The sequence below is a fragment of the Canis lupus genome, chromosome 28 (assembly GCF_011100685.1).
Source record: "Canis lupus familiaris isolate Mischka breed German Shepherd chromosome 28, alternate assembly UU_Cfam_GSD_1.0, whole genome shotgun sequence".
In the NCBI taxonomy this organism is placed as follows: domain Eukaryota; kingdom Metazoa; phylum Chordata; class Mammalia; order Carnivora; family Canidae; genus Canis; species Canis lupus.
Window position 1 is genome coordinate 40,903,128 of NC_049249.1, and position 10,797 is coordinate 40,913,924.

The 10,797-nt window shown below is 63.2% G+C and overlaps 1 protein-coding gene across 1 annotated transcript; it reads right to left on the reverse strand.

Moving 5' to 3' along the window:
• Positions 1–4,640: 4,640 nt before the first annotated feature.
• On the reverse strand, positions 4,641–10,129 carry LOC119866505 (translation initiation factor IF-2-like). Its single transcript, XM_038579181.1, has 4 exons — positions 9,984–10,129; positions 8,351–8,666; positions 6,590–6,696; positions 4,641–4,862 (listed from the first exon to the last, which is right to left on the reverse strand). The coding sequence occupies exons 2-4, from the start codon at positions 8,658–8,660 to the stop codon at positions 4,737–4,739; spliced, it is 543 nt and encodes a 180-aa protein (XP_038435109.1). The 5' UTR covers positions 8,661–8,666; positions 9,984–10,129; the 3' UTR covers positions 4,641–4,736.
• Between the last annotated feature and the right edge of the window lie 668 nt (positions 10,130–10,797).

Consider the following 10,797-nt stretch of genomic DNA (forward strand, 5'->3'; position numbering starts at 1 on the left):
TGCATCTGCACAGGGGCCACTCGGTGCTGCGACAGAGCTGAGTCGTGGGGTCCATCCGGGCACCCTCTGGAGGCAGCTGGCCTCCCGCTGGCCCTCGGGGCCCTGGAAGCACGGCGGGCCAGGACGCAGGCCAGGCCGGGAGGAGCTCTCGTGTGCGACCGGACACGGGGGACCGAGCCTCCAAGTGGGCCTCAGCCTGTCCTAGGGCGGCCCCTGGGACTTGGCAGCTCCCACCTGGCCCCGGAGCCGCCGGCCCCGTCCTGACGTGGACGCGGACGTGCCTTCAAGGGAGCGACGGGAACTGTCCTTCCCAAGATCAAGGAGCTCGTCCCGCGCCGAGTGCTCTGATTGTAAGTAGGTGGCTCACATTTCAATTTGGCGAGGATATTAAAACACATCCCAGAGGGGCCGTCAGACGCTGGGCGAAGGAGCAGAGGCTCCCGTGGAAACTCCCAGAAAGAGGCCACGGAGCGATGGCCGCGGGCTTCAGCTGGTGCCCGGGGGCAGCTGCTCTGGGGGCACCGGGCCTGCGAGCCTGCCAGAGGTCCAGCCCTGCCCCCGTGCATCTGCCAGTGACCCCCCCGGCCCCCGGGGCCTCTCGGGCTCCGGCTCGCTCCCGGGTCGGCACCCCCGGCCCTGTGGGGTGCAGCCTGACGGGCTTGAGTGGGCCTGTCATTCCCGGATGGTCCTGGGCCCACGGACGGATCCAGAAGGGGATCTGCAGGGGCTTAGGGAAGGCCGGGGGACCCCAAGGGCCCCGGGAGGTGGGCACCCCATGACGGCAGCCTTGGCTTCCTGGCCTTGGCGTGCGTGAGCCCCGCCGAGCGTGCAGCGTCCGTCGGCTCCTGGCTGCGCAGGGCCCGTGGCTGAACCGAGGACGCCGGACCGCTGGACAGATGGAGCCCTTCCAGCGGACGGGAAGCGCTCATGTTCTGGAACGAGAGATGGAAAAAAGTCATTTTTCACCCAAGTGTCACATGTGCAACAAAAACCCTCTGGAAGGCACGTCACATGCTCGCTTCTCCCAGCTGCAGGCACAGCTGAGCACATGCGACACGCGGGAGGCTGGGTCCTGGGGGTCGTCCCCGGGGTCCCGCGTGCACTTCCCACGAAGGAGAAAAGCCTCTGCTTCTCACAGGCACGTCTGGGGCAGCCCCGGCGTGTCCGTGGGCACAGACCTCCGCGGGGCTGGGGCTCCTCGGGCGGCCCGACCTCGTAGAATGAACGGACAGTCCCCCAGGCGTCTTTCGAAAATCTTCTATAGTTATTGATCGGCCCGTATAGTTTTTCTTGTGCTGCTTTTTAAAATTTTTTAAATTTAAATTCAATTAATTAACACGTACTGTCAGTCTCGGAGGGAGAGGTCAGTGACCCATGCGTTTCGCTGCATCTGTATCTTTGGGGTGAATCCCCAGCAGGGCAATTGCCGGGTCGTAGGGCAGGTCATTGTTTAACTCTTTGAGGACCCTCCACGGTGTTGTCCAGAGAGGCTGCACCAGGTCACATCCCCACCAGCAGTGCAGGAGGCTCCCCTTCCTCCACATCCTCGCCAACACCGGCTGCTTCCTGTCTTATTTTCCCCATTCCCACTGGGGTGAGGTGGGATCTCGTCGTGGTTTTGATCTCTATTTCCTTGAGGACACGTGATGCGGAGCACGTTCCCACGTGCTTGGTGGCCACGTCTATGTCCTCCTCCGTCTTCTGCCCATTTCATGACTGGATTGTTTCTGTCTTGGGTGTTGAGTTTGATAAGTTCTTTATAGATCTTGGATCCTAGCCCTTGATCTGATAAGACATTTGCAAATATCTTCTCCCATCCTGTCAGTTGTCTTCTGGTTTCGTGACTGTTTCCTTTGCTGTGCAGATGCTTTTTATCTCGATGAAGTCCCAACAGTTCATTTTTGCTTCTATTTCCCCTGCCAGTAAAGATGTGTCTTGCAAGAAGTTGCTGTGCCCAAGGTCACAGAGGTCGGTGCCTGTGTTCTCCTCTGGGATTTTCTTGGGCCGCTGTCTCACATTTAGGTCTTTCACCCATTTTGAGTCTATCTTTGTGTGCGGTGTGAGGAAACGGTCCAGTTTCATCCTCCTGCCCCTGGCTGGCCAGTGTTCCCAGCACCATTTGTTGAAGAGACCGTCCTTCTTCCAGGGGAGAGTCTTTCCTGCTTTGTTGAAGACGAGTTGACCACAGAGTTGAGGGTCCACGTCTGGGTTCTCTGTTCTGTTCCATTGATCTCTGTGTCTGTTCTTGTGCCAGGACCACACTGTCTTGATGACCACAGCTTCGTAGTACACCCTGAAGTCCGGCATTGTGATGCCCCCGGCTCTGGCTTTCTTTTTCAACATTCCTTTGGATGTTTGGGGTCTTTTCTGGTTCTAGATAAACTTTAGGATTATTTGTTCCACCTCTGTGAAATAAGTTGATGGCATTTTGACAGAGATTGAATTGACTGTGTAGATGGCTCTGGCTAGCAAGGCGCTTTAACAATATTTATTCTTCAATCCATGAGCATGGACTGTGTCCATTTTCTTGTGTCTTCCTCAATTTCTCCCATGAGTGTTCTATTTTCTCATGCTTCTTGAGGCCATTTTGTTGACTTATATATATATATTTTAAAGATTTTATTTATTTATTCATGAGAGACACAGAGAGAGCAAGAGGCAGAGACACAGGCAGAGGGAGAAGCAGGCTCCATGCGGGGAGCCCGATGCAGGACTCGATCCCAGGGCTCCAGGATCGCGCCCTGCACTGAAGGCAGATGCTCAGCCGCTGAGCCATCCAGGGATCCCCTGTTAACTTATATTTTATAAAATTATTTTTGTTGGGATTTTCATGCATTAACTGTGTGTCTTTTGTTATACGATTTTGCTTATTTCTATTTTTGCTCTTTTTCCAGGTTCTGTTTGCCACCGATCTCTTTCTTTGTTGCCATTCCTTTCCACGAAGCGGGAGTTGGATGTATTGATCAGTTTTGATCGTTTTTCTAATTCTTTAGTTTTTGCTTACAAGATACTTAGTTCTTCCCCCCAGTTTGCTTTTAAAATTGATATAGTTGAGAAATGCTCAGATGCTCACGCTTCCTCCCAAGGACAACATCGAAGACCTCCCAGTTTGGGTCTGGGAAGAGAAGTTGACACGTCCTATAACCATTAACAGGTAGCACCAGCAATTCCACGATGTCCCAGTATCTGAGCGTGGCCTGCTATTGGGGGGATCTGCTTTCCTTCCTAGTGGCTGGGGTCTCCAGGCAAGCTAGGAGGGCTGCCCGGCCCAGCCTGAGGAGAGGCCGTCCCGTGTCCCCCGGCCATCGGCCGTCAGGGAAGCCTCAGGCTCGTGCACGTGCCCCACACAGCCAGACGTGCAGGGTCCTTGTCGTGCCTGTCGTTCCCTTCCAGCGTATTTCATCGAGGTGGAAAAGCGTGGCCGCTACAGAAACATATTCTGGGAGGCTTGAGGTTTCACGAGGTCCGGTACATGAGCAAATTCGAGGAAGATGTGACACATGCTCACCAACAAGTGCATTCTTCACGTGACACCCGGCATTCTGTAACACGGTCACTTCAACCGTGCCGCCGAAGGTCTCGACTCCCTTCACGGGTCCAAAGCCGGCAGCTGGTGCGTGATTATCTCTCAACACGGACACACTCCCGCGGACGTGGCTCGGCGCCCGCAGCTCCTACACACCAACACCCGCAGCCTGGCACTCGGAGCCGGGGCGCCACACGTCCCCCGCCCCATGCACGCCCCTGCCGCCCCTGCTCTTGGCTCACGGAAGCCCCGCTCCTCCTCCGGCTCGGACTCCTGGGCTGCCTCAGTTTCCTTCCTGTCCAAAGATTCGTTCTTTCATGTTGTTGTTGGAGGGGAGCCATTTCACTTCCCTTACACAGGACCAGCGTACGGGCTCTGGGACGTGTGCTCTGTGAGTGTGTGTGGTGTGTGTGCATGCGTGTGGCTGGCGTGTGTGTCTGTCATGGGCGTATTTGTGTGCAGGTGCACGTGTGGGCACACAGGGGGCCATCCGTGTCCACCCCGGCAGGACTGGGGACTGGTTTTCCTCTGTTCCCGGGGGTGCAGCACCCTGTCCCACAAAGGCTGCAGCAGGGAGCCTGGGGGGCCCACGTCTAGGGGTCCTCTGTCCTCCGATCACCTTTGTCCCAGGCCCTGTATCCTTGGCTCCCACTGGCCTGGCCCTGAGTCCCCGTGGGGGTCCCCAGACAGGGTCCACATGCACAGAGGGGACGTCCCCTGCCATCCACCACATCCTGAATTTTGGGGGGGCGAGAGCCTCGGGGGGCTCTTGGGAACCAGCACAGCCGCCTCAGAGCAGCCCCACGGCCGAGAGGGCCTTGGGGGCTCCTGGTGTGCCCAGGCTGGCGCTCCTGAGCGGGAGGCTGCAGGCGGCACGGGGCCAGCAGAGGGCAGGGGACCCCCGCTTGACGCCCACCAGCCGGCAGGCACCCTGGCCCGGCCTCGCACGAGGACTGGATGGCCTGGCTCCCCACGTGCGGTGGGCTTCTGCGTCTCTGCCTCAGGGGGTCATAGCGGGACCTGAAGAGGAAGCCTGTGACGGGCGGGCAGCCGTATCCTGTTCGGGAAAACCTTTCCTGGGTGATTCCGAAGTTAATGAAAAACAGCAAAATGCTTTCATTCCAGAAAATGGCTTTTAATTCTTCTTTACTTCATTGAAGACAGACGTGGGGCCGGAAGACGCAGGACAGGCCAGATGTAATTACTGTCATTATCCATCTTTGGGAAGCAACGCCTTCCCTAAATAGGTCCGCGTCCTGACGCTCCAAGCAGAGAAAACAAACAGCAGCCGACCCAAAGGCTGTGCGTCCAAGGTGAACACCGGCACGTTGGCTTTCTGGGGAATAAACAACAGATGCCTCACAGCTGGACCGCAGCTGGGCACCGGGGGTGCCTGGGAAGAGTGAGCAGGAGGGGCGGGGGCGCTGGCGGGCCCCGGGGCGTGGGAGGCTGCGCACGCCAGGCTGCTGCCCTTCCCTGCCGGCTGCAGGGCGGCCCAAAGCCATGGACCTGCCAGGAAAGGGGGGCCAGGCCTCGTAGGACCTGCCCTCTGCGGCTGGGATCCTCCCCGAGGGCATCCCCGCCACCGCTCCTCAGTGTCTCCCTGATTCTTCATGGGGCCCCCAATGCACAGGGATCCCTCCTGACCCAGAGACCCAGGTCCCCACAGACCTCGCCCTCACCCCGTCTTCTCCCTTAGCTGGGGGCACAGCTCCCACTGGGAGGAAGGGACCGGGCAGCAGGCGGGAACAGCTGTCCGTGTGCCTCCACTTGACCAGAAGGTGCTGCGGGAACTCAGCGTACTTCCAAGGGAGCAAAGCTCCTACATATGCACGTGTGCACACACACACGTATGTTTGTGTACATGTGAACACACGTGCCTCACACGTACCCAGAGCATCTGGCGTGCACATGTGTACCCATACACCTATGCTCGTGTGCCCGTGCCCACAAGGACACATTTGCATTCATGTGCACGCATGAGACACGAGCACACGTGTGTACACACGTTCATACACTCACGTGCACATGCCGTAACACACGAGCATGCTCACATGCATGTACACTGCTCTCTTGCTGGTCCCACCACCCTCCCCACATCCTGCCGACATTCCTCGAGGTGTGGACAGGACCAGGAGCCTCAGCGCTGCAGGCGGTGCTGGGAGCCGGGAGCCGGGAGCGGGGCAGGGGTTCGCCACCCAGCCTGGGGGACCCGCTCTGGAAACCCTTCCTGGAACAAATGGCCTGGCGGGGCCACCCACATGTCCGGGCCTGTGGGGGGCGGGGCCAGCCTGGGGCGGGACCAGCCTGGGACACGCTGGGGGGGTGCCTTCGGGGCTCCGTGCGGGAGAGCCCCCCTGGGCTGGTGGGGCCAGGGCCACACTGGGGGGTCAGACAGGGGAAGGGGCTGCGGTCCCAGGGCGCCTGGGGGCCTGGGTGGGAGCCCGGGCTCTGGCTCCGGGAGGTGAAGGTCAGCCGCATTCCTTGCCAATGCTGGAATTCTGACATCAGATTTTCCATGCTCGGCGGGGGCGGAGCCGGCGCGGAGGGGGCGGCGGGAGGGCTCCTCACCTCCTGGCTGGGGGGGCCCCCCGCTGCCTGCCGCCGCCTGAGCACCCTGGCCGCGGGCCACCCTCCGACTTTCTCATCCCTGCTGAGGTCTTGCTGAGTCACATGGGGGCTGGGTTAGGGGCTCTAAAAATAGCCGGCCCCTGGGGCCAGGCCTGCAGTTATTATTAGGCCGCACAGAGCCCCTGGGGGGGGGAGGGGTCCGCCTCTCAGAGCCCCTGGAAGAGAAGGGACAGGCGGCAGGCAGGGCTACCTGGCCCCCCAGCCCTGGACACGGAAGCCCACCCTCTCCCTGGGCCCAGGGGTGGAGCCCCCCACCCTCCTCCCACCCAGACAGCCTAATCCTGGCACCCATGGTGGCCCCGTGGCAGCTCCTGGCCCTTCACACAGGCCGGGGTGACCCCTGCAGAGCCCGGGATGTGGGGCCCGAATGAAAACGTGGCCCCTTGTGGGAGAAGGATTCAGAATTTCAGGACCAGTAGGGGGTCCTTCTACCTTGCTGTCCTGGGGGACTGTCCAGTCCACAGCCTGGGAAGCTGGCCCCGCACCTGTCCCCAGAGGTCGTTTTGGGTTCCCGAGGAGAGAGGTCACAGCCTCAGAGCCTGTGGGGGGAGCAGGGGTCCCTGAACACCAAGCCCGCCGTCTGTTTCCATGGGAAAAACAGCCGTCAGGCTTCCTCTCCAGGTGACTTGAGCCGTTCGTGTGACGTCATGGCCCTCGGGTTGGTCATCCTGCTGCTGAGGAGGCGGGTGGCCCCTGGGTGCTGCTCCGGGGGAGATCAGGCTCCCTCAGAAACTCTCCAGTTAACCCCGAGCCCCCGGACGGGACACTGCCCCCGGACAGGCGTGCAGGGCCCTCCACCCACTCCAGCCCCCTGCCCCCCACGCGACCCAGGACTTCAGACCCAGCCAGCAGCCTCCAGCCAGGGCCTCAACCCCAGCGGCCTCCAGGGCCAGAGACCGTTGGGGGAGAGCCGGCCCCAGGGCCGGGCCTGCCGCTGCCGTGTGGGGTCTTCCCCCCGCGTGGGGTCACCTCTCGTGGTAAAGGGGCTCCACGCAGCAGCGGGGTGAGAAGCTGTGCCAGCACTAGCTAACTTCTGGACTCCGCGCGAGCGAGCGGACGTCCTGGGGCAGAGCCACCCACTCCCTCTCCGGAGGGGTGAGCTCCACGGGGCGGGGGCCCGGCCTCAGGAAGCCCCTAGGGAAACAGGAACTTCCCGAGTGAGCGCTCTGTGCCCGCTGTCCCCGGGCTGGGGGCGGGCGCCGTGACCTACCCACACCAACCAGGATGGCGCTTCACTCGGATCGCCAGTGGCACTTAGGCCGGGGATGACCCGTGACGCCCAGAGGGGTGCCGGCTCATGGGGCGCCCGACAGCGTCAGCGTCATCGGGTCACCCACGGGGCTCAGCCCAAAGCACAGGCGTCCCTGAGCACCGCGAGCACCCGGTAGCCGCTCAGCGAGGCTGGGACTCCACCCTCAAGTGCAGGGACCCGGTCCCTCGGGGCTTCCGGAGGAGGGAGCAGGACCGGCCAGGCCCGGGAGAGCCACATGCTCAGCCCTGACCCGCAGTGGGGCCTTTGCAGGCGCTCCCCCCGCCCCCCCCCCGGGGCCAGAAGGAGCCACTGCCATGCTGGCCTCCAGACCTATGGCGAGGATGAGCCCTTTCCTCCTGAAAAGGTGATTCATGGGCTGGAAGGACATGAGCCAGGGCTCACCTGTCGGGGTTGCACGGCCCCCCAAGGTCTCCAGGACCAGGGTCCCCAGCACCCACTCCCCTGGGGCTGCGCATGTGGGGAGAACGTGGAGCCTTCTCTCCAGGCAGCTAGCGCTTCCCAGAGCCCCCTCAGGGGACAGATCTTCGGGGGAAACCATGTAGTCCTGTGAGCGCTGACAAGCAGCTGACCCGAGGAGCTGGGGCACCCCAGCTGCAGGCACAGGCACCCAGCTGCAGACCCGGCTGCCGGGACGCCGGTCGGTCACTGCGGACCAGTCCACCCAGGGGCCCGAAGCTGCCCACGGTGCAGGTGCACTGCTGACGTCACCCACTAGTGCAGCCGCCTGCAGGTGTCCCCTCCACTCGCCATCGCACGTCACTAACGGGGCCGAATTTCCCAGGAAGCCAAGAAAAAAGCAGGAATCTTGCACCCGATTTCCAGCTGGGGCTCTGACAGCGCCACCTTCCCAGGTGTCCCGCTCCACACCCGGAGCCCTGGGCCCCTCGGACTCGGCCCCCCCGCCCCCGGCTGGAACCTACCATGCGGCAGAGGCCGGGGAACGGGCATGGCCCCTTCACCGGGGCCCACAGACTCGGTGACCCCGAAAGTGATGCCACCGCATGTGAGCCACCGGCATCGGGGCCGAGTGGAGATGACGTCCCAGGCTGATGGACGCCCCCTTGGTGCTGGAGCCCAAGTCTGGACCTGGCTTGCGGGGGACACAGGTGCGCACAGGTGAGCTGGCTGAGCACTTGCTTCAGGAGAGAGGGGTGCCCGGCCCCAGAGGGAGTGTGGCTTCGGAGTCAGGGCTGAGGAGGGCCGGGGGTAAATGGGGCAGCGGGTGCCCATGCCACCCTAATGGGGAAATAAAGATCCACATTTATCTCTTTGCTCAAAGTAAGAGCTGACCTTTGAGAGCAGACATCTGATTTGCGGTGATGGGAGACAGGCATTTGTGCAGCCCAGGCCTGGTCTGGCCTCCGCACACTCACATCCCATCCCAGGCGGGTGACGGCGACGGAGAGAAGATGGGGGGGGGGGGGCGACAGCCATTGCTGCCAGCTGGGGGTTGTCCTCCACGAGCCCTCTGCCCCCCGGCACCGTCAGCAGCAGCAGCCGCCCCTCACTGCGCCGTGCGGGGCTGGGGTGCAGGCCATCCCCACCCCTGGCCAGGCCTGCAGCTGGCTGAGCACCGGCGCCGGGTGTCCCCAGGGAAGCAGGATGGAGGGTGGCTGGGCTCCCCTGGAACTGTCGGGGGCGGGGGGCTCTGCACAGCAGCCTGGAGAGCAGGGAGGACATGGGCGAGGTAACACCCCCAGGGGCCTGCAGACTCAACGCCTCCCTCCCTGCGCTTGATTCATTTCTAGAAGCCCCACGTTAGGACCGGAGCCCCGGGATGTCTGTGGTCCCCTCCCTCCCTCCCTCCCTCCTCTCTCCTGGGGTACCGGCCCCCATGGCTGTGGTGGTGCTTGGATTCCCCAGGACGTGGCCGGCAGCTGCCCACCAGGCCGTGAGTGCTGCGCATCCCTCCCCAGGATGGGGCCCCGGTCCTGGGAGCAGACCACGTCCAGGTCCCTCTGGGCGCCCTGGGTCGGGATGGGACAGAGGAGCCCGCTCCCCACGAGAGTCAAGAAGCCAACAGTCAAGCCCGAGACAGGTCAGCCCGGGGCTGGAGGCAGGACTGTCCCTGGCCCAGGAGCAGTGACCCGTAGGGAGAGAGGCCTTCAAGGGTCCCACCTGTTGGGCGTCCCCTGTGAGCAGGGCGGGTGGGAACGCCCGGGCGTGCACCTGCAGGAGCCCTTCAGACCCAGACACCGCCCGCCTCCGGACGCTCCTGCTGGGGGCCCTACGCTGGGCCCTGTGCTCTGTGTGCAGGTGCAGCCCCATCGACGCTGGACACGGCCAGGCCCGCCAGTGGGCCCTGAAGACCTGGGGCGAGGGGCGCACAGAGGGAGAGGGAGACCGAGGACGCAGACCAGGAGGTGGAGAGCCACCTGCGTGACCACCCTGCTGGGCGCCCCCAGCCTAGGACTGAGGGGGCCGATGGAGGGGCCCCCCCGCAGGACTGGCTCTGGACGGGTCAGGGCCGCTCCTACCCCGCCTGTGCTGCACCCGGGGCCACACCCGCCGCGGCCTTTGCCCTGCGCCACCCACCCGGATGAGTCACCCAACCTCGACCTGCAGACCCGCAGACCCGGCGGTGGCCCGAGGCCGGGCCGGGCGATCCCCGAAGCCGGCCCGGCTGGCGCAGGCCAGGACGCCTCGCCTCTGCCGCAGGGGACCCTGTGCCGCTGGGCCACGGGCCGGGCTCTGCGCGCCATCGCTGCAGGAAATGGAAATGTTCCTAAAACTTTTCACTTCACAGCTGCTTTTACTTTTTAAGTCCATGCTTAAAATAGCCTGGAGCGGGGCCTCTGGTTGGCCTCCGCCGAGGCTCAGGCGGTTGGCCCGCGGCGGCTGTCAGGAGGCGGCTCGGCCGACAGCGCTTCTCCTTTTCGTGTGACTCTGGGAGCAACGCTGCTTTTGCAGTCAGGTGACGGCCAGGCCCCTTCCCTAAGGTCGCTGCCCTCACGGCGCTGGGCACACTGGCGCACACGGGGAGGCCGCGGCGGGGACGTGCAGGCGTGTGCCCGAGCTCACGCTGGGGCTGAGGGACAGGCCAGGACCGCCAGCCTCCCAGAAGCACAAGAGGGAGAGCGGCGGACCCCAGCCACCCGGAGTGCCCACTGCCAGCGTGGCCTCCTTGTCCACCGAACGCGGACGACGCTGCATCTGGGCCTCGGGTGGAGCCCCGCAGAGGTCTGGGGTGCCCCCTGGCCGCCCCGCATCTGGCCTGTATGCAAGCAGGCCCGCGGGCTCTGCAGGTGCAGGCAGCGGGTGACCTGCCCCCCGGGGCCACCGTGAGCTCGAGCCCCTGACCACGCTGGTCGTGGTGGCCCTGGACGGCACCCAGGAGTCTCCCCAGGCTGCCTAGAAGTGGTGACAC